A 26117-nucleotide genomic window follows, 5' to 3' on the forward strand; every position below is an offset into this window, starting at 1 on the left:
CCTTTGACGATAGAGCCGCCGCCTTCCCTGAAGCCTAGAGCAGCCGCTGCGCGAGCGCTCGGGGCACCACCGAGGCGCGGGCGTTAGTAGTATAGAGCGGCAGGGCTGCGCGTGCGGTAGAGTTTTCAGGGCGCCGCTGATATCTTGGCGGTCGTGAAGCTGCGCAGTCCCGCCAGTTATCGCGCGCCTAGGAACAAATGTACTTTAATTAAATTTATTTTTTATTGAATTTATATGCCGCCTTTTTCCTTAAGAGGACCCAGGGGGTTCACAGAATTTTTATTGAATTTATATGCCGCCTTTCCTCAAGAGATCCCAGGGCGGTTCACAGAATTTTTATTGAATTTATATGCCGACTTTTATTCTTTGCACTGCCCTGGGATCTCTTAAGGAAAGGCTGATTCCAGCGAATAAATAAGAGCACAGGGTTGCAGCGTGATCCTATCTGTGTATACTTTATTTGAGCCAAGAGAAAGCATGGGGTTGATCTGGCATTATTTCCTTAACATGGAAGGTGTGATAGGAATTTTGAGGTCTTAAAGGTAACGGTACCCCTGACCAGTCCAGTCGTGACTGACTCAGGGGTTATGGCGCTCATCTCACTTTATTGGCCAAGGGAGCCGGCATACAGCTTCCAGGTCACGTGGCCAGCATGACTAAGCTGCTTCTGGCGAACCAGAGCAGCGCATGGCAACGCCATTTACCTTCCGACTGGAGTGGTACCCATTTATCTACTTGCACTTGATATGCTTTCAAACTGCTAGCAGGGACCGAGCAATGGGAGCTCACCCCGTCGCAGGGATTCGAACCGCCGACCTTCTGATCGGCAAGTCCTAGGCTCTGTGGTTTAACCCACAGTGCCACCTGCGTCCCATAGTCTTAGATATGTGGTAATGTTCATAAGTGTACCAACCAAGCACGTACATAGATCAGCACAGGAAGACAAACCTGGAACCATTTTGATTCCTAAACTGAGCAAATGTTTTCTTAGTTCCTGGGCCTGAGACCTTGCCCAGGAACTACCGTATTTTTCGCTCTATTAACACACACCCGACCATAACACGCACGTAGTTTTTAGAGGAGGAAAATCCGTAGGCATTCCAACCGCAGGCATTCCCTCCATAACACGCACAGACATTTCCCCTTACTTTCTAGGAGGAAAAAAGTGAGCGTTATGGTGCAAAAAATACGGTAAGTATTTATCATTACAAAAGACTGGCTAGGCTTCCCAGGCAATCCAATCAAGTAACCCACCAGAGAGGAGATAAACAATGACAGGAGAAAAACAACATTCAAATTTCTGTTTTAGACTGCCTTTTCTGTGATGTAGGTAGGATGTATATGGGGGGTGGTCTTAGGTTACACCCCTTCTGTGATGCATGTATGATGTTTCTGGGGGTGGTCTTGATCTACAGGGTGGCAGTTTCAAAGGTCTTTATAAGGCCTTGCGTGCCAGGAGCTTCCTGCAGACAATCGGAAGCCGCACTTTGGAAGTCGAATGGACTTCTGGAAGGGATTCTGTTCGACTTCCAAGGTACGACTGTACCTAAACATCTTCAAGCTGAAAAGTACGGTAAACAGGAGCTTCTAAAGGTCATGTGGAATCTAGACCAGTCACTTTTTGTTAGTAGACCAGAACTCTTAGCAGAATAATCAAGTTATGCCTGAAAAGACAAACCTGCTTAACATCCTGATCTTGGACCACTGTTGCGATCATCATAATCCTGGTGGTGGTGGTGGTAGTAGTGGTGATCAGACATCATGAAGATTATTGCATTGCGCTTTGAGTGGAGCTACCTTTGAAAACTTCTGAACATACTGCTAGTATAGAATGCTGTTGATGGGGGCTTTTGTTTCCAGAGCATGGGCTCTATTGTTACCTCTGCATTGACTCCTGGTTTGCTTTTCAAAATGTGGATTTACCACCTTTAAACCCCTATAATCCTAACCCTTTTTTGCATTTTGAGGGCCCCCTTGACCCAAACAGTTTGGGACCAGGATATTTTTAAGGACTGCTCGTCTGCTGAGATATGGCAAGGGAGCCATATCCCAACTGCATAAGAAGTATACAGTAGTTGGTGGCACACAAGACAGGGCTTTTTCCTTCTTGTACTGACCCTGGCACTCCCTCCTGTGAAAGCGCCACTTAACCCCTTCTCTTTCATTTCACCCAAGGCTAGTGAAGATTACTTTTTTAGACAGTATATGGAGTAATCTGTATGGGTTTGGAGTGATTATCTGGCTTTTAAAATGTCTGCAGCTGCTCTTACGTTGATGCGTTTTGCTATTGTTGTTACTTTGCTATTTGGGGGGGGAGGATCCGTTGAAAAGCAAGTTGCAAAAGTCAGTCTACGGCTCCCTTGACCAACTACAGTGGTGCTCTGCAAGACGAATGCCTCGCAAGATGAAAAACTCGCTAGACGAAAGGGTTTTGCGGTTTTTGAGCTGCTTCACCAGACGAATTTCCCTATGGGCTTGCTTCGCAAGACGGAAACGTCTTGCAAGTTTGTTTTCTTTTTCTTAACACCGTTAATACAGTTGCGACTTGACTTCGAGGAGCAACTCATAGAACGCGGTGTGGTAGCCTTTTTTGAGGTTTTTGGTATTTTTGAAGCTTTTCCAAAACTTTTCCGACACCGTGTTTCGCAAGACGAAAAATTCGCTAGACGAAAAAACTCGCAGAAGGAATTAATTTCGTCTTGCGAGGCACCACTGTACATTCTTTCTGTGGCTCCCCTTTGGCACCAGGCACTCAGCTCCCAGGCAGGCACTGCACACAGAAAGCACAAGAAATGCCAGTGCGACACCTGCTTGCCTGGTCTCCCTCACCAGCTTCTGGCAACCAGCACCCCCTGGCCAGCTCCAGAGGCACCATTCGCATGGGGAGCTTGTAGCCAGGTCTGCTGCAACAAACAGCTGTGCAAGCCTTTGGGAGGCAGAGACATGAGAGGGCATCAGAGGAGGGAGGGAAGGAAAGAGGGATGGGGGCCCTCATTCAAGGCACCCCAGGGTGCCACTGACCTAAACTATTGCACTAGTAGAAGCCAGTGTAACAATTGCCACTAGTGGGATGGGACTTTCTCCCATCTTTTCCTCCTGCACATCCTAACCCGTGCCCTCCCCAAATCTACCCTGGTCAGGAGAACCCCAGAATGGTGCAGTGAAGGGAGAGGGAAGATCATTCTATCAGGCAGATGGAATGGCTCCAGATAGAACGATCTCCTTAGTGCTACGTTGAATGTAACCAAGAATGTACAGCACTCTTGAGCTTGAAGAAAGCATAGGATAAAATATTGGTAAGAATGTAATAAAATAAGTCAGGCATCATTATTTATTAACACAAGACAAAGGAGACACAATCAATGCGTTAATGGAACACTGTCCAGCCAGATGTTAAATTTTTAAAAAAAGTATATCTAAAACCTAATTTCAAATAAATAAAAAACTTTATACATAATTACAGTGTTGTAATTTGAATCTGACAATGGTAAACTTACTGACATCAACAAAAGGAAAAATGCCTTCAGGGCTAAAGACAATGAACATTGGTTTTTGTTTTGTTTTTTTACAACCATATCTCCAGCACAGTAAAGCGCGGCCCATCATTCTTGACTACACAGTGGACTAAAATCAGAAAAGCAGTGTAAAATGAACATGGTTGGAATAGTAAGTACAGTTACAAACATAATTAACAAGAGCAGAAATCGTCTGAAAGTAAGACATGAGACATTTTTGTCATTAAGTTGTATGTTCATAGTAGTAAACCAACTCTCAAGATAACAGCTGTTCCAAATTGCTTCATAACCATGGAAATTGTCGAAAGCCCATTCTATTTAGGTTCACAATTGTCTGAGCTAATATGGAAATTCAACAAAAACTGGGCTGGCAACATTGGATTGCCCCATTGCATTCACTAGAAACCACCACCACCACATAGGTCAGTTATGGGGAGCCCACAGCTGTCTGGATGATGTTGGGACCACAACTAGAGCATTGGCCCTGCTGGCTGTTGCTGAAAGGAGTTGACGTCCAACAACCTCTGGAGTGCCTCATCCCTAACATGGGCAGTTATATGGAGGAGAACTAAGGGCAAACTAGCTCCAGATAGATCCCTTAGCAAAACCTATGGAGAAGTGTGTCTTTATTGAATTCCATTTTATAAGCTGCTCTATTTCATGTACTGATGGAGAACATGGAATAACATACCCAAAGCCACGCAGAGCAAATCAGTGTCACAGCTCAGATAAACAGGACACTGATTCCACAGTCATTCCTTTGGAATCTCAGCCATTTTGTATAAGTTACCTGAAGGCAAACTATTATGCAGCACTGCGGAGGTCCCAGGCCTAAAAAGCAAAATTGAAATCCCAGGAGTATTAGGTCTTTTGAGAAGATAGCAATCTATGAAAATCACACACTAAGCATTTGTTTTCTTTCTGGTTTAACAATCAGATCAAGGGTGAAAGTTATACTGGTGGAGACTGGTTAAGTTTCTTTCCTCCATAATTCAGAATACAGCTTAGTTCTTCCAGACTGGAAGTTCTAAAATGCCACTCTAGCAAGTTTATCTGTGCTGAACACAAAATTTCTATTATGCTACATCTCAGAAGAATTGATAGTGTAAGGGGTGTGGAAAGGTATCACATAGGTGTGGGGCGGAAACCCACCACAATTGTTGCCAAGGGAACACGCTACCGTTCCATTCAGTGGAAAGGCATTAAGACAGTGGTTTATTACAAAAAATGAGACCTCCTAAAAGCCAACATTGCAGTTAAGAATAAGGGCTGGGGTGCACAGGACATTTAGGCTGCAATCCTAAGCACACTTACAAGGGAGTAAGCCACAGTGGGACGTATTTTCAAGTAAACATGCATAGGATTGCACCTATGTTAGATGCTAAAGCCCATCTGTACTGTGTGGTTCACATGCTGAATTATAGCAAGTGTGTGTTTCTTTTCCAAACCATTGCAAATGACACGCCAGAACTATTTCAGCATAGAGGGCTTTGTATTTATGTAGCAGCACCACACTGTGGAAATACTGATAAAGCAAAATATTAAAACCGTCTCTGCTATGAGCCAGTAGTTAATATTTCAGCAGTTTGAACCAATGGACCTCCCCTTCTATCCTGTTCCTAGTTTTGCCATAATTCTTTGTTTTATGATACATCCCATCACCATTATGTGTGACCGTAGAAGATAACCGTAAATATTGTGTTAATATATTTAAAAGCTTTCTGTCTAAATATCAATACATCAGGTCATAAAAGAACTATTTGAAAAGTTTGTACAGAAAGTTTTTCAAGTATACATTTGGAATTTGTTTTAAGGGATAGTTGTCAGAGCTGCACTTAATATAGCTGTTGTAGTTTAGGATTTAATCCAAGTTTATATCTCTCTTAAAAATGTCTAAAAACATTAACTTTGTTACAGGGTGGGTAAACAGATATTATTAAAATATTCTAACTATTTACACATAGACCACAAATGGCCCAAGAAGAGTTGTCACCATTTCTGGCATCTGCTTTCAGTGTTCTTTTAACAAACAGACAGAAGGGGAAGTGGGAAAGAATAGGCATAAGGGCACAATCACAAAAGTGAGGCTCTAAATAAAAAGACTGAAATCTTGCTTTTCCCAGCTCACTGAAGACAGGGGACTGCAAACCATTCCCAGACAATGGATGTTCCAGCACATTTTAAGGCATCTATTGTCATCAATTCTTTGAACGCTGGAAACTGATCAGTCACTTGGAGTAGAATAATCACAACAACATATGGAGAGGTATTTCCCCACTATTTCAACAGAATTGCAACTGTCCCTGCTTTGAAGACATTCTGCCAAAGCTCTTGTTTTGCAGTAACAAGTCTCACCCAGAAAGCAGCGCAAGCTTCAAGATAACGGGCAGGGCTTTTTTTCCAGTTTAAATGAAAGTCGCTCTGGCATTTGCACCTGTTACTATGCACAACCAAGGAAGGAAAAGAAGGAATCATGATTTGGACCATGAATTGAGTGGTTCTAATAAAACTGGTGACCTGCCTACACATCATTCATGACAAAGAGTATGCAGAGGCTATACAGGTTATATTAAACATTCCAGAGTTGCAGAATTTTTCTTGTTGTTTATAAAACGCTTTTAAAGCTTATGGAGGTCAGCCTCTTTTATAAACATGTGCCTTTAAAATATCAGTTTCTTCTACATGCTATGACATACTCTGGCCAGCAACTAAACAGTAAAAACTGAATGGACAATCTATCTGCATTGCTTGCATTAATTGCAAAAACACACTTGATTTATTTTAAGGACTTTGGGTGGGGTTCACCTAAGGAGTCCGGACAGTGCAAGCCCTGTGTGAGGGCTTCTACTTGCACACAACAGGGCTCCCCCCCCCCCGAAATTTGCCTGTGGGAGGGGTATTGGGTGAACAGTGGGTGGCAGGAGTGGAAGGATTGTTCCGCCTGGTAAACTGCAGGACTAGTGCCGACGGGACATTCGCCACAGCATGATGTTGAATTCCACCCAATACTGAAATCCTTAAAACAATGTCTACCTCATATGTCATTATCTGAGCCGATTTTCTAAATAAATGAATTATGCATATTATTATTTACATATTTAAAATATAGGCAAAATCCTTTTTTTTTAAAATTCAAGAAGTATCTATACGAATAAGTAATTCTTCAGTTCAGTGGATTATTTGATTTGGTCATGGCACAATTTTAAGTAAGCAGTGTGATTCCCGTTATTAACAGACTACAGAATTAAGCTAACTTACAAGTTGCAAAGCACACTGTTTACTGGGGGGGGGGGGCTAGGAATGAGCAGGACTCACATGACCTGGTTCTTGCAGATTGTTATCTTAACTAAATAAACCCTCCCCTCGTATAATCCTAAAACAGTATTAGAAAAAATACAAATATATACAACAGATGAAAAAGTTTACACTACAGTAAAGGCCTTATTAATTTGCTGTTTTCTCATGCAGGCCAGCTTCCCATTGTCTGTAAAGCCAACATCCTGCAATCCAAATGTTCTTCACTGGCTGCCATCTTCTGCCTTTCGAGAAGTCCATCGCTGTCAGCCCACGAGAGAGAAGACCGTAGGATAGCATGGTCCAGCTTCACAACGATAATCACTAATTGTTAACCAGGTTTTGTTTGTTTCTTTGCACATACTTCACTGGTCCTTGAATGCTTTGTAAACTGTACTATGCCCCACGGTCCCCAAATTACATATTGTAGGCTACGTAGATGGGATCCAGCTGATCAGCCAAGAAGCTGTCACGGAGGTGCATGCGCTGCTTCTCTCCTCTGGAGTTGATTGGAATCACCCCGGGATCGACCACTACCACAACTCCCACAATTAGATAATGTTCTTCCAAAACCACGTTGGTAACCAGAGGGACTAGATCGAGGGCCTCCTGCTCACAGCCACATAGCTCCACAACCACCACAAGTAAGTTGGTCCACGTGAATACGGCACTGGGAGAAAAGTTAAGAGATCCATAATTTATTATACACATTTACAGGAACAAAGTTTACACGTCTATTGTAAGGCTTCCACTGTGTCAGGTTTTGCCAGTGAACATAAGGTTCCCCAGCCTTAAATTGTGCCACTGATAAATGCATCTACAGTGGTACCTCGGGTTAAGAACTTAATTCATTCCGGTGGTCCATTCTTAACCTGAAACTGTTCTTAACCTGAAGCACCACTTTAGCTAATGGGGCCTCCTGCTGCCGCTGTGCCGCCGCTGCATGATTTCTGTTCTCATCCTGAAGCAAAGTTCTTAACCCAAGGTAATATTTCTGGGTTAGCAGAGTCTGTAACCTGAAGCGTCTGTAACCTGAAGCGTATGTAACCCAAGGTACCACTGTACACTTAAAAAACATTGCACCTTTGGAATATGTTGCCCTTTATTTTCCAGCAACTAGATCTTGATATGCTTTTTTCTCTTAGAAGCCCTTTATGTGGCCCAAACTGTCACCAAATCTTTGGATACAAGTCTATGCATCCTCTGAAAACAACAATTTGAAGTAGATGGATGCTTCCTCGTTTCATTTAGTGAACCTAATTTAAAATTCAAAGTTCACCATGCATTAAAAGGTAAAGGTAAAGGACCCCTGACAGTTAAGTCCAGTCGCGAATGACTCTGGGGTTGCAGTGCTCATCTCGCTTTACAGGCTGAGGGAGCTGATGTTTGTCTGCAAACAGTTTTTCCAGGTCATGTGGCCAGCATGACTAAGCCGCTTCTGGCAAAACCAGAGCAGCGCACAGAAACGCCATTTACCTTCCCGCTGGAGCGGTACCTATTTATCTACTTGTACTTTGACATGCTTTCGAACTGCTAGGTTGGCAGGAGCTGGGACTGAGCAACGGGAGCTCACCCCATCGCGGGGATTCAAACCGCCAACCTTCCGATTGGCAAATCCTAGGCTCAGTGGTTTAGACCACAGCGCCACCCGTGTCCCTACACCATGCATTACAAGGGGGGAAATGCACTCACAACGTGCTTTAAATGTACACCTGAAAATGTTAAGGGTGAATGCAGCTAACAGGAATCTGAAAACATGTGTATAATACAAGTATTCCCCTTAGGGAGATGGGATTGACTGTCACTCTTTGACCAGTATATGTTCTGTGGCATACTTGGGTCTGTTGTTGTGTAACATGTGAAATGGACCTTAATGTTTTGCAGTACATTGCATACCAGCACTGAAGAGAGAATGTTTGGAGTTGTCATCCAAAGCTCAAAACTAATATTATCCTCAAGCTTAATAGTGTCCCAGTGTGTAGATGGAACAGCCAAGAATCCAGATTGCTATGATCCTGCTGTTACAATTGGTGCCCCTGTGTTATACTTCCAAACCTTTACCTTAACAATAATGCATTTTCATTTCAATGTTGGGGGGGTGGGGGGTGGGACACAAGCTTCAGAGTGCCTTACCATTCAGCAATGCTCCTGTGCGTCCGAGAAACTGAGGTCTCTATGTCAATTGGATGATAGCGCAAGCCCCGTAGTTCAAGAGTTTCGTCCAATGCCCCTACGATATACAGTGCATCATGGCGTTCTGGGGAGGAAAGAATAAATATTATATGTACAAATTCTTTAAAACGGAGCTAGTAAGTGATTGTGAGGGTAGCAAAAATGCCCTCAATAATTACATATGAGACAATATGTACATTATGAAGTGAACTAATAATTTAAAAACTTCACCTCTCCCCCCAAAAAAATTATAAATGAAAAAAAGTGAGGCAGTTCTGTTAGAAATAAGCAATAAAAGATTTGCCCTCTGTTGTAATGGTGTGCATGGGTGTAGCCGGGGGGGGGCAGCTGCCACCCTTAGATCAAGTAAAACAATAGAAATACTTAACTGACCAATCACATTGGTTCTGCCCCAACGAAAGTCCTGCCCCCCTAACAATAATCCTGGCTACACCCATGGTGGTAGGGACCCTCAATGCCTCTCTATCTGGCTTCTGGATTCCACCCCCTGCCCTTCTCTGTACCCTCCTTGTGGTTTTTTGTCTAGCTGGAAAGGGTCCTTAAACCGTCGTAATGCCTCTTTGCTTCCTTGGATGGAGAAGGGTATGCGTGTGCAGAAACCACTGATTTCTGCACAGCTGTAGCCTGCTGTAGAAAAAGGTATGGGTCACATCCATTGCTCCACCCCCTTTGGGTCTCTGGCCTCAGCTACCAATCACAAGCAATGCCCAGAAAGTGGCCCTTGGGCTGAAAAGTGTTTTCCTCCCCTGCCCCACCCGCCTGCTATAATATGACCCCTGACCATTAGGTCCGGTCGTGACTGACTCTGTGGTTGCGGCACTAATCTCGCTTTATTGGCTGAGGGAGCCGGCGTACAGCTTCCGGGTCATGTGGCCAGCATGACCAAGCCGCTTCTGGCGAACCAGAGCAGCGCACGGAAACACCGTTTACCTTCCCGCCAGAGTGGTACCTATTTATCTACTTGCACTTTGATGTGCTTTCAAACTGCTAGGTTGGCAGGAGCAGGGACTGAGCAACGGAAGCTCACCCCGTTGTGGGGATTCGAACCGCCGACCTTCTGATCGGCAAATCATAGGCTCTGTGGTTTAACCCACAGCACCACCCGTGTCCCAAGTGCCACCCCCCTAAATACCGATAGCTAAGAAAGAAGCTACACAGTATATATATTTTTAGATCACATTATTCCATGCAATTGGGAACCTCCTTGCAAGAAAAACAGGCACATGTTCTGAAAAAAACACAAATAAATTCAGGGATAAGCTAGCTGCAAAATGTCCCCCCCCCCCCCCGAAGCTATCTGCACACTGCAATCCAAAGTTTATGAACCTTCTCCCGAGGGGAAAAGGACTGTCTTGTCCTACCTCCACTGGCTGCTGTGAGCTCAGTTCGGCGTACAAATCCAAGGTACCCTGTTCGTGCCCAGAGAGTCTGGGCAGCGTCACCAAAGCTCAGGCGGGTGTTGAAATGATCTGCTTGGAGGGTTTCATTATCATAGATTGTGTAGTAACCACTGGCAGTGTGGGGGCTATTCACCCAGATCTGCAAAGTTGAGAAACACAGAACTTGATACTTAAAGGAGATCAAACAAAGACATGTCTTGCAATAAAACAGGCTGAAGTGAAAGGAAAGAGCTAAAATACAAATGCACATTTGACCTGCAAAACCCTTTAAATTCAAACTTGCCAAATTGTATAGGTGTTCTTTGGAACGCAGCTTCATTCAGAATGGATGCAATTTTCTAAAACGTATTTACTTTGATTTGAGATTCAAAAGATGCCCACATGCAAACTCAGCCGGCTGAACAAAACACTTGCCTTTAACACTGCTATGCAAATTTTCAGCTTGCAAATCTGAAATGATCAACTGAAATGATCAACTGAACACCCTTGTGAAACAAAAAGGAGCTCTTCAAGACTGAACTGGATCAAATACATACATAAAACAAAGGCAGAAAATACCTCTCCAAGGTGAGAATCCCCAACTGGTCCTTTGGTCTCAGGATTAACAATTATCACCTTGACCCCGGGCAGTATCTAAGAGAGATGAAAAGTAGGCTTGAAAATTGTATTAGTGACTCAGGTTTTACAAATCTGTCTTCAACTTTTCAGGGTATGATGCAGCTCTGATGCCCACAATTATAATGTAAGCAATTAGAATAGGGCATTTTATAGCAAAGAAGAGGTATATTTCATTAGGATAACCAGTGGCGTAGCGTGGGTTGTCAGCACCCGGGGCAAGGCAAGTAATTTGCGCCCCCTAACCCGTGGATTTGCGCCCCCTAACCCCCAGATGTTGCGCCTGGTGCGGCCGGCCCCCCCTGCACCCCCCACGCTACGCCACTGAGGATAACTATTGTTGCCCACCTGACACCAGCTGTCTACTCAGGTGAAAAACACACAGAGAGAAGCCCTATTCTAAATCTAACTCAGAAACATTACTTCAGCCGGTCTAATTCATATGTTAAAAAATCTTCAGTACAAGCTACAATAAATGTAATGTGTCAAGTGGCACCAAAAGGATAACTTTCAGGCCCAGATACACCAAATCTGTGAAACAACCTTTTTGATAACACAGAGAGGAGTTTGTTTAAAAGTTCTCTATCACATGCAATTAAAGCCTGAATTTGTTCCATTGTCCCCTTATTCTACAGGCATGCAGGAAACATTTCTCAAGGACCCAGAACTGTCTGGTTGCGTGCCAAGAACTCACAAACAGATGTGACATTACCTTGCCTGACTCTGAGAGAAGCAGGCTCTGTGGAGCACCTCTTTCAACTAACCGCACTCTGGAGAAAGAGATGGAATAATTTTTTTAATGCATGTGTTTGTAGTTTAGTAAGTAAATGATAAAAGTACCCTTCCAGTAAGGTTGCCACCTGTCCTGTATAATACAGGATTGTTCCATATTTCAATGTAAAATGTTATGTCTTGTATTGATACAGTTTGTCCTGTAAGTACAGTTTGTCTGTCTGGACAGTCAAATTTGCAAATTCGTGGGTGGGTGTGCGTGCCTGTGTATGACAAATTCCAGAGAGGCGATCCTGTTAGGCTGCAATAGATTGTAATGGATTGCTTTGAAGTCACTTCAGCACCAGATTGGGTGGGGGGAATCTCCCCCCTACCGCCCCACCCCGTCCTGTCCTGTATATTGTCAGAAGAAAGGTGGCAACCCTACCTTCCAGTATTCTGGACAACTTTTTAAATGTAGCCAAGCATAAAGTGAAGTTCAACATTATGCTATTACATTATGCATAAGTATATCAGCTTCCCAGACAGAACATGCCCCCTCCCTCTTGCACCGTGTACTTTTCGGGGGGGGGGGGTTGGATGGAGGGTAGAAGAGCTGGGCGGACCTCTGCCATGTAAGCAGAAGCTCTTGCACAGAACTTCTGATGACAGGGTTTGTAGGTGAATGCTGCCCAGAGCTTTCTTCCAGTTCAGATTCAAGCCATGCCATCGTGTGTGTGTGTGTGTGTGTGTGTGTGTGTGTGTGTAAATGAATCAATCACAGTCCAGCACCCAAGACCTAAAGAGCAGTCACTTCTGAACAATAGTTTCTGATGCCTATGGAGCAAACGAGGGAGGGAAAGGCTGGTAAAACAGCATTAGCTGGACTACTTGGAACCAGAACACTGCGGATTAGGGCAAATGGAAACGGCAGCCCGGTTAGCAAGTCCCACAAAAGCTGCTAGCCTGCAAAACATTTAACTCTTATGAATAAAAACCAGGCAAGTAAAAAACAGTGCAGGCTAGACTAGAAATACAGCTTAATGGCAGAGAAGACGTGAAGCACACTCTGTCTCCTGTTTCACGGATCGCTCCACTTGTCCATGCCTGCTCTGGTGTGTTTCTACTTTGCTTCCTATACAGCAAGGAAGGGAAAGTGGAAACACACCAGAGTTTGCAAAAGAAAAACTGAGCACCTTTGCCAGCTCGCTCGGCTTCTTTGCTGTTCACAGGGGAAGGGCCTTCCTTTCCCTCAAGGCCAGCATGAAAGCCAAGCAAACTGGCTAAAGGAGGGACAGGCTGCTCTGTTCCTCTTTTGCCAGCCCACACACTCAGCTGCAGGGAATTCCATGCACCTGCCTGCGTGGAATTCCTGGTCATCAAGACCAACCAGGGAAGCGGGTAAATAAAAAAAACTGGCAGAGGAGATTCACTATTTGGTTTTTGTAATACTGTACTGTAACTTTTTTGGGGAGGGAGGGTGAAGTTCTTCAGATATGGGATGTTAAATACTATGGAGTTGGTGGAGACACTGGTGAATAATTGACTTTAGGCAAAGAATGAGAACAACTGTCTGTGAATGATTTTTGTGTGTGTGTGGTTTCTTCTACCCAGCTTCTCGCCCTCCCTCTCCTTTTCAGAGGCCTTGCACTCTCTCCAAACTGCTTGCCATTACCTTATAGAAGGTAAACACCAGCTTGTTCAAATTCAGTGGCGTTTTCACAAATCTGAGAAATCACTGTGCATCTGCATCATCAATCTTGGTTACAGAATAACAACATAAAACAAATACATAAATAGATAAATATAGTAGTAGTACCTGTCATGTCTTAAGGATTTCAGATCCACGTACACCGTGGTAGGATCAGGCCCTGAGGTTCCCTAAAACATTAACAGAGGTTATTTTTATGTGTATTTAGTTCCTACTCCTAATGAGACAAGTAATAATTAGAAGCTCTTCTGTGGATGATCAAATGCCTAAGGCTCAGAGTGCATACAGAAGGATAGACAAGCAACAGAGAGCAGCTCTTTCTCGTGTATAAATATGTGTGCATGTGTCTGTGTGTGACACACATTGGCATATAAGAAAAGATCACATGGATTTTCATTTGTTACTGGTCACCCACTTCCTTCTGTATGTATTTATGTATTGCAAGCCGCCGAGAGTGGCTGGGGAAACCCAGCCAGATGGGCAGGGTATAAATAATAAAATTATTATTACAGTCATACCTTGGTTCTCGAATGGAATCCATTCTGGAAGTCCGCTCAACTTCTGAAAACGTTCAAAAACCAAGGCGCAGCTTCCAGTTGGCTGCAGGAGCCTCCTGCACTCAATCGGAAGCTGCAGAAACCACGTAGGACGTTCAGCTTTCCAAAAATGCTTGCAAACTGGAACACTTACTTCCAGGCTTGTGGCATTCAGGAGCCAAAATGTTTTAGTCACAAGGAGTTTGAGAACCAAGATACAGCTGTATTATTATTATTATTATTATTATTATTATTATTATTATTATTGACTGATTAAAAACCTTTCTTCTCCTTCGAGCAAATGCGATCTCTTGAATTGTTCAGCAGTGTAAGTGGATGTAACTGTTTGTGCTCACAGCAGGAAAAACAGCTCTTAGATTATAAAACAATCTAAGGTGTCGAGAGGTCAGTGAAAATAGCGGTGTAAATCAGAACAAAGCGTCCTTCAAAGGCTGGATTTGCAGGTTGGGAATACATCAACTGTGCAGGGCCCCCTGAAACCCAATAAGGAAACCAACAAGGCTTCACTGTTACCTGTAAACAGATAGCAACATTGACTCTTGACCCAAAAGTGGTGCTGACTGCACGAGGTGAGAGGCCAATGTCCTTGAAGAGCTTGGAGAAGGAATGAGTAAGGGCAACACGTGGACGCTCTTCTGCCACAACCACACAGGTCCGGACACCAGACAGGTTAATGCCTCTTGCCTGCCAATACACACAATGAAACTAGTTAGCTTCTAATAGGCAAAACAAGGGCAATGTTAGCCAGTCCTCCATTTAGCACCCCGGTTTTGTAGCCTGCAATGCATAATTAGGTTCTCTGTTATGCTATCACTGTTTCCTGATCACTAGGAAATCACTGGCACAGCAATATCTGTTTAATACTCCTGATCTACTCCTTTAGAAATGTAAGGACAAAATGTACCAGTGTTACCTTTCCCATAGAACCTGTAGTTTTTAGGCAGATATGGGAGTCCAGGGCACACTCGGCATTTTATGGCAAAAGAGAAAAAACCTCAAAGGATCAAAAGATATGAACTGTATTCAAAGAGTCAGATCAGTATGTACCATCAGGGTTGCTGGGTAATCATTAAAACAATATGCATTTTGTGCAAATGGCAAGATATCCATCTGGTCACACTAACATAGCAAAAAGAAAAAGTTCTAACAATGGGGTCCAATGACTCACCCTTCCCAACTCACCATTGACAAAAATCCAGTTGACACCAAAGAGTGCAGGTCAAGCCTGAATACTGGCCTCATTTGTACAGAACACACTAAGTAATGCTAAGAAGCAAATCATTGGCTGCTGAGTTTTTCCTGATCCCACCCCAGCAGAAATCTTACTAGTTTTGTTTGATGAACCAACTGGCTATAACAGGTAATAAATAATCTTGCGCCAGAGGACTGAACGAGCAGCATCTGTTACTTTTAAATGCAAAATCTACCATGCTGCTCCTTTTTGATTCTGCCTTCTGAGCAACATTCCCTTGCCACTATCTTTTTTGAGTTAGATACTGTACTCTGTTTATTTATTTAAAATATTTATCAAGTGCACTTTTCTACACCAGGAACCCAAAGGAATAGCAGAGCTCTTGTGCAGCTTCTTCATTCATTTCGATGGTGCTTATGCAGAATAATTTCTCAGTTGATTGTGCTCAATGTTTCTAAACTGAATTTCAAAGATGCCTACACCAGATAGCCAGATAAACCTTAAGAAAAAAAAGCTCCTTACAAAAGGAAGATATCCAAATTTTCAATTGTGACAGTCTGAAAACCAGAATGTATTTTTTTAAAATGGAAACAAATTCCCACCAATACCTACTGTAACGTGCTTGAGCTTCTTACCTTTAAAACATCAACCTGATTCCCAAGCCCCTTTGTACACATGTCCATGACCGAGTAGGAACAGAAAGTGTCCCGTATTTTATACTGGCTTACAGTGGAGAGCCACAGAAAAAGGTTGGATTCCAGCTCCATAGGAGGAATTAAGATGGATTGGTGACCAGAGTACACACTGCCAAGGAAGATCACAGACAAGAGAATATATATCAGTTTTTGGAAGTGGATGGAGTCCATTCACTTGGCACTGCCTAACCTGTTCTCCTGATGGTGACTTCGGTGCTCACATGCAAACCACCCCCCCCAGCCCCCACTGGTATCTAAATCCAAGCAAATTCCAGGCTTATTGGCACACAGCAGCTGTTGAGACAGATCATTATTAGCTGGGAGTTGTTGTGATTGTTCAAACCATTAACCATAGAAGCATCAGTGGCTCTTATACGGCATTTATTTATAAGATCTATTTATATAAATTTTAACCTTGCTGCATAGCTCCACAGAGGCCCTTGGCCATGTTGTATCTGATCTCAGTATTACCTAGGGATTTCTGGAGCTCAGCTGTTTGCACTGCTGCAGGGGACAGGGTATTGCAGGTTCGTGAATCATGAATGTATCGGGTAAGTGAGTCACTAAATGTAGGTCTCAGGCTTAGAATAGCTCGTGAAGAACTAAAATGAATTTTTCCGTGTGTATCCGGAAGGCTACATTTAAATTAAATTATTTGTACTAGATAAACATCATCTCCTTGCAGACATATAATCCCCAAGTGGAAAGTGTCAACACATAGGATATAAAGGGGGGAAAGATTTTGACTCTGCACAGTTTCGATATATTGAGCAGACTCTGTCAATCTTAATAGCCCAAAGACAAATGTTAAGACATCTAGCTGATGAAATTTGCTTGCTGTTTACTCCTGGCTCATCTGAACTGGATTCACTTCACAGAAACCCCCAGATGTTCCAATCAGACCCTTTGAACAGACAAAGACCAGTGTTCCTGTTTACACCAGCCAATGACCATTCCCCTGCAAGTTTATCCATTCTTCTAACTCAGCGGTTGGCAACCTGTGGCCCAAGGGCCACAAGTGGCCCATGGGGGTCGTTTAACCGGCCCATGGACCCCTGCTGCCCGCTTGGTCAGCTCCCGTGCACTGCGCTAAACCGGCATGGAGCAGAGCAGGGACCGCCTTCCGCGATGCTGGCTGGCTTCCCATTGGCTGCAGGAAGCTCCTCCTCCGCATGCTTCCTCCGCACCAGAAGGAGCGCCAGAAATAGTGTTTGTGTGTGTGTGTGTGTGTGTGTGTGTGTGCGCATGTGTGTGCGCTCCAGCCCACCACGGTGTCTGCGGGACTGTGAACTGACCAAAGCCACAAAAACTTTGCTGACCCGTGTTCTAACTGCATCCTGGTTCCTACCTGCAAAGGCACCAAAGTGCAAAGCCAAGCCCACAATAGGGATCTAAACAGATGGCAATCTGACGTGAGGAGTATAGTTCACACTGGAGTTTTATGGCTCTGCAGAGGGCGCTGACTGCTGCATGGGACATCTGGAAAAAGGGAGAGGGGTTAGTGAATCCAAGGGGCACAATAGCAAGAAACTGATAAAAACAACCTTACATGTATGCCCATGAGAAACCACATTGTGAGGTTAAGTGATGCTGATTATTTAAAGCATTAGTTTAACTATTTCACTAAATCAGGAAAGCAAGCCCAGAATCATTCCTTAGTATAGATTGGTGCTGCTTTCTTCATAGCAGCATCAAGAGCTTCTTGTGTCCATCATAGACACCCTTGTTAAGAAAGGCAGGAAAGGATTACTGTCCTCACAGTATGAACAAGTTCACAGGGGGGGGGGGAAACGGAGCTCATGGAGACAAAGGACTTTTGCCCAGCCTTGCACAGGCAGTCTGTGGCTGAGCAAGAAATCCAAGCTTTAATATGTTCTTCCAATTCTCAGACTACTGAGATGCTGTTGCTCTCCCACAGCCCAGGATGCCAAATGCTTTGCAAAGGCTAATGGTGACCATCTCACTGCGCAATGTGCCACAGGAATAGTCCATGGCATCAGACAGGTCCACTCTAACATCAACACTGCTCAGTTCTATCACATTCACAGCCCAACAGGACAATGATAAAAATCCACCAACAGCATACAAATCAGTATGGCTAACCTGATCCAAAACACCCACCCACCCCACTCACACATGAAAACAAAGACCACCACAGCCAACCCCAAATGAACAGCCACACCCTAGGCCAACCCCAACCTCTCTCACCACCAAAGGAACACAAGTGAACAGCAGAGAACCTGCACAAGCAACGCTGACACAAAACCCCACATATATTAAGTAAAATAGAAACATCACCACCTGACCCCACCCCCACTCATCTTTTCCCCCTCCACCTCTTTTCCCCTATTCTTCCTAATATCTCAACAAATGAAACTGATTTCTAAAAAACCCCCACAAAAGTTACAGGGGGAAAAGATACGAGAGAGAGAGAGACACTGCACATACCTTTGTAAATCAAGAAAATCTTTAATAAATGCTGCAATGTGGTTTGGTTTTGTCCCTGCTGAGCCAGGGATCAGGAAGCAGTAAACCGCTGGCAAGCCTGGCACAAAAGGAAACCTATCCTATGCATGCATGCCACAAACTCCTGTGTCGTCTAAGCTCTTTCTAATTTCATTTAAACCATTAGAACACCAGGAACATCACTAAAATTATTGACTGAGGTATGGTGCTAAGTAACATGCCAGTCCAACGTATTCATAATCTTGCAGCCAATGATGTGAAAGCCCCTAAGGTACATCTAGGGCTCAGGCTATAGAACAGGAGCCCAAACACAAAACCGACTAGTGAGACACTACTGTACCTTCACTCCTGTAAGCATCCCTGTTGTGGAAACACTGAAATCCAGGTATGCCAACATTTCTGGAGTTGGTGGTTTATAGACCTGAGGTAGCCGCTTCCTGGGCAAATCATCTGGAGCAGATAAAAAAATGAAAGTGATTAATTTTGTATGTGGTCTTTAAAAATGAGCTTCTCTGGGGAACAAAGCAAGCAGGAGATGCTGGAATGCAATAGAACTACCTTTGGCAACACACTTACAAGGTAGTCTCTTTGTTTTCCAAATAAATTACAACCGGGACCTGTTTACATATTTCCTAAAAAGAATTTGCCTAAGAAAAGGAGAATGGCCACATCATACAAGAAGCCAATCGGCTCAACTTTTAAGATGACCTATGAGGACACACACATACACATCACCAGGTGGGCGCAGAAGTATCTGATTACCCTGAACTTAATCTGATTTTATCAATCAGCCTATTCGTTTTAAGTAAACAGAATGTCATGCAGTACTTCGTAAGGAAATATGGGCTACAAGCAGATGACCAATGATTGTCTATCATTTGAGAACCTTGCTAAGGTGTGAAATCAGATTTGGACTTGTATTTTGAAGGCGGCAGTAAGCAACTGGAGACTTTAAATGGCTTCTCTTCTCTGTGAATGCTCAACAATTGTCGTATTGGTGAGAAATCCCTCTCCTCTATGAATATGGCTAGCAAGTAACTAGAACAGCTGGACAGACCAGTAGCTCTCTTACCTGTATCAATGATGGTTGGCCAGGTTTTCACATCAACAGCAGATGCTGCCTCTCTGGATCTCAGTAGCCTCATCAAGGTCTGACTTGTGAGGATACAGGCAGCTTTGCTAACCTAAAACACATTGAACAAGTGACTGCTTTGAGGAAGCAAACAAAGAATTAGCAAACACAGACTACCATAAACTAACCTGAGATTTAAGAGCTTGTAAACTAAGGAACTTGGTTGCATTTGAAACCACCACCTATTAGTATAGTGTTTCTTTGAGTGTTCAAAGTGCTTTACACAGTGTGTCATGCAAACCAGGCCAGGGCAAGCCAAACGTTAGTTAAGTGAGACTGTCTTTATATATTGTCCAAACCAGGACCTGTGCTTAAGCTCTCTCCTCACTAACCAAGAGCTGTAACCACGAGTCCCAGTTGGGACAACAGGCTGAGCTCAGCATGGCACAACAGCGGAAAGGATTGCAGAGGAGCAGGGCAGTCTCACTAAGCTAATATTTGGCTTAGTGCGTTGTGTGAATGAGGCCATTATCCCAGTATTCCTTAATGGAATCCTGCACAGTATCTCATTATTATTAACCCCCTATTAAAGGTTTTTTTTTGGGGGGGGGGGACAATGCTGAGAGACAGTAGTTTGCCTAACACTACCCAGTGAGTCTGTGGCTGAACTGAGGTTTGAATCTGGAACTCACCAGCCCACAGGTCACACTCTGAGTTTCATGTCCAGTATCTTCAAGTTTCACGGACTTAAAACGTTTCATGTTTTTCTTGTCCAGCTTTGACCTTACCCTGAGAAGCATCCAGCCCTTTTGCTACTTTGTATTTTACAAGAATCGGCAACCACAGAAGGGCTATTGTACTAGCATGAAACAGAATACCACATTCTAGTGCAACAGAATACATTAGAATGCAATGGTGTTCTTGTTCAGCTTAAGTGTGAAGGACAAGAGCAAGGTGAATGCACAATGTGACCTGGAACATAAAAGGGAAACTAGCCGGCAAGATGCAAACTGTTCCCACTCATTTAATGTTCTGTGAATTATCAGGCAGCGACAAGGTATTTCCACCGCATTTCACTGGTAACAGCATAACAAACATAGAAAATATTTTTCCATGGGATTAACAACACTCTCTACCAGCTAACATTCAAGAAACAGCTATTTCATTACTCTGAGATAAAAGGCCAACATTTGGATGTAAACGGCTTTCAAGCTTTTTGCTACTCACATCTACAATCATCCGCACGGTGGGCAAAGTGGCAGTGAGATTCTGAGCGTGTGGAGGCCGGACAGTCACAGGGATGCAACCAGCATACAAGCAGCCATAAAATGCTGCAATGAGCTCGATGCCTGCAAGAACACAGGAAGATATAGCAGAGAAGTAGCTCAACATCCTCTACCTGTTGTCCAGATTTTCTGCTGCAATGAGCTCCTTAAAGATCGGCAGGGACTGGCAGGGGAAGTGGGGTTGGAGTCTGACTTGGGAGAATGCAGGCAGCGGTTTGTGGGTGCCTGTACCAGCCAGGAGGCAAGAATCGGAGGCAAGAGGAAGCTTCAGAGTTGGAAGAGGAGGCAGGCAAGGCAAGTGAAGAACCAGCTGCTTCCCCACCCTCTTCTACACCACTGTCTCGAGAACCAGGAGAGAATTTAAGCAGGAAGAGCAGAGGAGGCTTCCTTGTAGGCCTAGTCTCTGGCTACATGAGCGCAGCCCGTTGTGGGAAGGTACATAAACCGGTGCAAGGGGAGCGATTCCCAGTTGCTGCAACTGCTCCATAGAGTGTGGACTTTGGGAGAAGCTGCCTAGATGCTAGTTTGTTTTGTGTATGTATCCAGAGCTGTAGAAGCGGCTGTGTTATCTCTGATGATAAAGAGTGAACTCTCTGCCATGTGCATTCCTTTGGCTGGAAGCGCCCTTGAAAAAGAGTCACAGCTCTGGAGGGCAAAACACTCCTCACCCACAGCTCAAGGTGGAAATGCAAGCCACGGAGAACTGGTGGCAGCAGACCAGACAAGGCAAGAGAGAAATTTTAAGAGGAGCTGCCATGAAGACCCATTCCTAATTTACACTAGGAATGCAGTAAAAACTTGTTGAGTGAATCACTACACAAAATAATCTGGCAAAGCAAGGGAGAACGAAATGCAGCAGATCTAGACTGGGATCACCAATATGATTATTTGTCACAGTGAAAAGCAGTATTAAGCCACACTGGGGGAAAAGGCCACTTTTTGGATTCTCACTCCAAGATTATGCCTATCGAAGCTAAGCATCTATTTGGCAGAAACCCCAGAAAACTTTGCTGATTGGGGGGCAGGGAGATTCAGAAGCCAGAAAGGGGTGCAAGCGGGGAAATGAAACAGAGGACTGAAAATCATTAAAATGCCCATTGTCCAAAGTACCACTGCACTTCCCAAATGTATAAAACATCGTCTCCTGGGCCTAAACTTGTTGAGAAATGAAAACAGAACATTATTTGACCTGAGTTGAAGTGCAAACAAAAAGATCCCCTCGATCATTCTTCTCATCTTTCTCTCTTTCTTTTATTATCTGTTTTTATTACAGATTTTCTTTGTTTACAAAAGTATGTGCATCCTCTCTTTCTTCAGGTTGTGTTTTCTACAGATCAGTTACATTTGTTGCACTCTTCTCATCACTTGAAGCAGAGTTCCTGTTACAATTCACATGATCTTCCCCACATTTGAATTTGCTGTATCAGACACCTCAATTTTGCACATCGTAATGCACTCCTTACATTCCAGGGCACAGCAAAGCTTTGCCGTTTAGAGATAACAGGATGTACTGAATTCTGTGAAACTCCACACCAACAACCCCAGGCATTGCTTACCAGGAGGATAGAGCAGCACCACGTTATCACCGGCATTGAGGTGTCCCTTTTCATACAGAATCGATGCGATTCGCTCAGCTCGCTTGTGCAGCTGCAGGCAGGTGGCTGTACAGACAGGGGCCCCCTGGAAGAGACAGAAAGAAACATCCTCTAAACAAATGCATGGTGCTTGAAGAGAGTGCTTTGGAAACATATCTGAACAAATACAGGCTGGTCTCTGGAGGATCACTTGATCACTCTCTCAATTCACTTAAACTGCAATGTGCAAAGAGTCTTGGGGGAATGATGCTTTTATTAACACAGCCCCATGACTGGGCAAATGATGACTGTTACACGCTCAAAGGATGCACGGAAACCTCCTGGTTTCTATCTCTGATTATCATGATTTAAACTTATCATGAACCCATCCTCTTCCATTATGTGACTAACCGTCTGAGCCCAGCAAATGCATTGACCTCAGCTGACATGGCACACAACCCTTAAGCCTGAACACACACCCCAAAACGTGGAAGAAGCACGTATCAACTGTGCCCCTACTCTACAGGGAGTACAAGGCACATAAAAGTTTGCTAAATGCATTATTCGTACGTTATCAGACCCCCATCCCTACCTTTGCATTGAGCAGGAGGAAAAGCATGTGCTCGGGCGTTGCTTGTGCTCTCCACTGGAGCACCTCAGACAGGAATTGATGCTGCAAAGAAAAGAAACTGTTAAGCTGCAAAGGCAACCTAAAGATGTGACAGGGCACTGGTGCAAAGAGGGAGGTGGTCCTTCGTAGATCAGCCCAGGCTTCTTTGATATAGGACACCCACTGGATGGGAACGGAGAGGCAGAACAATGCTGTTTTAGGTGTGCGGTGGGAGATCCCAGAGGGGTGACTGTGGGGCCAGTCTAGGTGGGACTACTTGGGGTCCACACTGAACAGACGTCTGGCAAGTATGCAGAGGAAACAGAGCCAGAAGAGACTTTGATTTAAGCAGCTTAAGGAAGCCACAGAGAACTGGGCCAATGTGTGGTTACCTTTTTTGTTTAATAGCTCTGCGGTGTGGCGAGGGCAAAAGTGCCAAGTGTCAAAGCAGTTATGATCCTAACTAGAGATGGGAAGGCCTGGAAAAAACCGGAGAAAGTGGAAAAACAACAACAGGATTTCCCCTGGTTTTTTTCAAAAACCATTTTTTCTGTTTGGTTTTGTCAGATGGCAGTGGTGGTTGCTCGTGAGTAACCAGCCAGGACTCAGACCTGTCTTTTACAGGTTTTATTTTGGTGCAAACTATTTACAGTGCAGAGCCACAAGTTCATGACTGCCTCAATCGCTAGCAGAATCCGGGAGTGGTTGTCTCCTGGAACTCCCCCAACATAAAAGTCTCGTTACTCCCAGCCTTTTCCTTCCCTCTTTGCGCTTTAGACCTCTGCGCAGGGTGGGCGACGGAAGGGGTGTGCTTCCCTCCTGGCCGCCTTGACCAGGAGCGGTGCTGAGGCTTCCCGCAGCATCCTCTGGTCCTTTTCCCTCTTCCCCACTGGAGGTGAGGCTTTCCTCACCACCGGAAGAGGAACTGCTTCGCCAAGATTTTCAGAGGCTCCCTGTAACACAACTGCCCCTCTGTTTCCCGCCCCTGTTCCGATGGCAGTTCCCTGACAGGTTTGCCCCCATCTTTTCCGGTTTTTCCCCAGGTCTTCCCGTCTCTAATCCTAACCCTCTTCCCAAAATTATGTAAAACTCTGGATAGCTCAGTTAGTCAGTATGTGGTGCTGATAATGCCAATTATGCCCATAAGGGACAGCTGCACATTCCTGCGTTGCAGGGGTTTGAACTAGAGGATCCTGAGGATTTCTTCCAACTCTGCAATTCTCTGATTCTCTCCCCTCTCTCAAAGACAGAGCATGCTCTGCTGCAGGATACAGCTCCTGCTTAGACTAGGCCTGTAGCCACCTGGCCAGGCAAACCAGCAATTACCTCTGGGCAAACCAGAGTGATAAATGGCTCTCCTGACTCTTTAGGATTTAATGGGCAGGAGAAAAGCACGTGCATACAAATCATCGCCGTGATGCTGTTTTCCACTTGGGGCGCTAGCCTGCAAACACTTTTGTTTGACAAGGCCAAGAAAGCAGCTGTGCATAAGATCGCCCGGTTCCAATCCGGGAAGCAGGTTTGTATCACACCCAACAGAAGCTCACCTTTCTCACCAAATCGTTCTCTTCTATCTGTCCAAGGTCTCTCCCAGAGGCCTGTGCAATGCGCTTCCCTGCAACCAGGTTCCCCACCATCACAGAGGCGGGGCCGACACCTGTTGGCAGCAGCAAACACTTGGTAAAGGAAGGCAAAAACCACACAGTTGTGTACAAAAGCAGTATGGGAGGAAGGGAACTAAATTAGGCACCACCCTGGTAAGAGGATTCCAAGAATAAGGCATGAGACTGAGCCTTACAGGGGAGGAAACCACAGCAGATACGTTTAAAAACACCTAAAACAATGCAAAATAGACTCTCAGGGCAAAGATCCATTTATGCTGCTGGGAAAGCCTGTCAAAACAAAAATATCTTCAATTTCTTCTAGGAAGTGCAGATAATGAGTGCCTGTTGTACTCAACAGCAACACTACTGCACAGAACATATGCAGCCACACTGAAAGCCCTGCTCCAGGTTACTGCAGAACAGGTTTCTGAGATCTTTTAATTACTTCATGAAAAATAAATTGTGTTCATTTCAGAGTATTCCTTCTATAGATTTTTTGGGTGGGGGGGCACCATCCCATCCCTGTGTTCTGTCCCAAATAAAGTTCCATCCGTTAATTTTCTTGAAAAGAAGTTATAAGGCCTTCCTGGTCACATGAATAGTACCAGTGAAGGAATTTCAACCAAGAATAAGCTTCCGGTCCAAGTAGACTGCAGTGCTAAACACAACTTCCTAAATAAGTCCCATTGAACTCAACGAGGCTTACTTCTGAGTAAACGTTTATAGGACTGTGTTGCTAGTGTGGATTTTTGATTTTTTTTAAGAACCAGGGCCCTGCGGGACTTGACATCTTTCCGCAGGGCCTGCAAGACAGAGCTGTTCCACCAGGCCTTTGGCCAAGGCACAGCCTGACTCCCTCCTTTGACAATCTTCGCGGAGCTCTGGCCCAATGGTTGCCAGTGGCTTGAATTCATTAATTTTATAATGAATGATTTTAGAGTGTTGTTTATGCTGTACTTTTGTACTGTTTTATTGTTGTTAGCCACCCTGAGCCCGGCTTCGGCTGGGGAGGGCGGGATATAAATAAAATTTATTATTATTATTATTATTACTGTTGTGTTTTCTCATACAGTTACCTGGTTGTTTTTGCCTGGGTTTTGGCAGATTAGTAACACACGTGTGCGGGCACATGAGAATGTTGCATGGGTGCAGTGACCCCTCCAGGAAGTGCTGTTTGGTCTGAGATATATGGATCCCTCCCAGAGGAGTTTTTGGCAAAGTATTGGCTGGAACAAGAGCGAGGCAATATACTCCCACTTGGTGAATGCTGTCGATCGCCTAGGAATAAGAAAACAAGAGAATGACTTTCCAGCGCAGCTGAGCTGTGAATCGCTTCAATTCATTACCTGGGCGGCTCAAGAAGAGATGCTGGCAAACCCATCACCAAAAGCTACAATGTAAATATATCACAAGCTTAATGGTCACTGCTACCTTGCAAGTAAGATACTGAGCTAATAAACAACGGGTAGTTAGAAATAATCAAGGCAGGCCACATTCTCACAGGAAGCTTTCTGCACTCCTAATTTACAATGAAAGCATATTATACAGTAAAGCTTTTTGGGGGGGGATGGGATTTAAGGTGTGGGGTTGAAGAGATAGGCCTACATTATGTTTTCACCTTT

General features: G+C 44.3%; 1 protein-coding gene across 3 annotated transcripts in view; it reads right to left on the reverse strand.

Moving 5' to 3' along the window:
* Positions 1-3317: 3317 nt before the first annotated feature.
* DIP2B (disco interacting protein 2 homolog B) overlaps positions 3318-26117 on the reverse strand; it is a 196378-nt gene continuing 173578 nt past the window's right edge. For all 3 annotated transcript variants that reach the window (XM_081181251.1, XM_081181250.1, XM_081181252.1), the window contains 16 exons: positions 25572-25773; positions 24439-24548; positions 22874-22954; positions 22264-22387; positions 20649-20770; positions 19422-19533; positions 18690-18799; positions 17232-17362; positions 15824-15992; positions 14510-14680; positions 13548-13609; positions 11730-11787; positions 10961-11035; positions 10364-10541; positions 8943-9066; positions 3318-7479 (listed from right to left, as the gene is read on the reverse strand). In XM_081181251.1, coding sequence (XP_081037377.1) covers positions 7227-7479; positions 8943-9066; positions 10364-10541; positions 10961-11035; positions 11730-11787; positions 13548-13609; positions 14510-14680; positions 15824-15992; positions 17232-17362; positions 18690-18799; positions 19422-19533; positions 20649-20770; positions 22264-22387; positions 22874-22954; positions 24439-24548; positions 25572-25773 — 2082 coding nt within the window. In that variant the 3' untranslated portion in view covers positions 3318-7226. The remainder of the gene's footprint in view (positions 7480-8942; positions 9067-10363; positions 10542-10960; positions 11036-11729; positions 11788-13547; positions 13610-14509; positions 14681-15823; positions 15993-17231; positions 17363-18689; positions 18800-19421; positions 19534-20648; positions 20771-22263; positions 22388-22873; positions 22955-24438; positions 24549-25571; positions 25774-26117) is intronic.

Source organism: Podarcis bocagei (assembly GCF_964188305.1).
Source record: "Podarcis bocagei genome assembly, chromosome: 2".
NCBI lineage: Eukaryota > Metazoa > Chordata > Lepidosauria > Squamata > Lacertidae > Podarcis > Podarcis bocagei.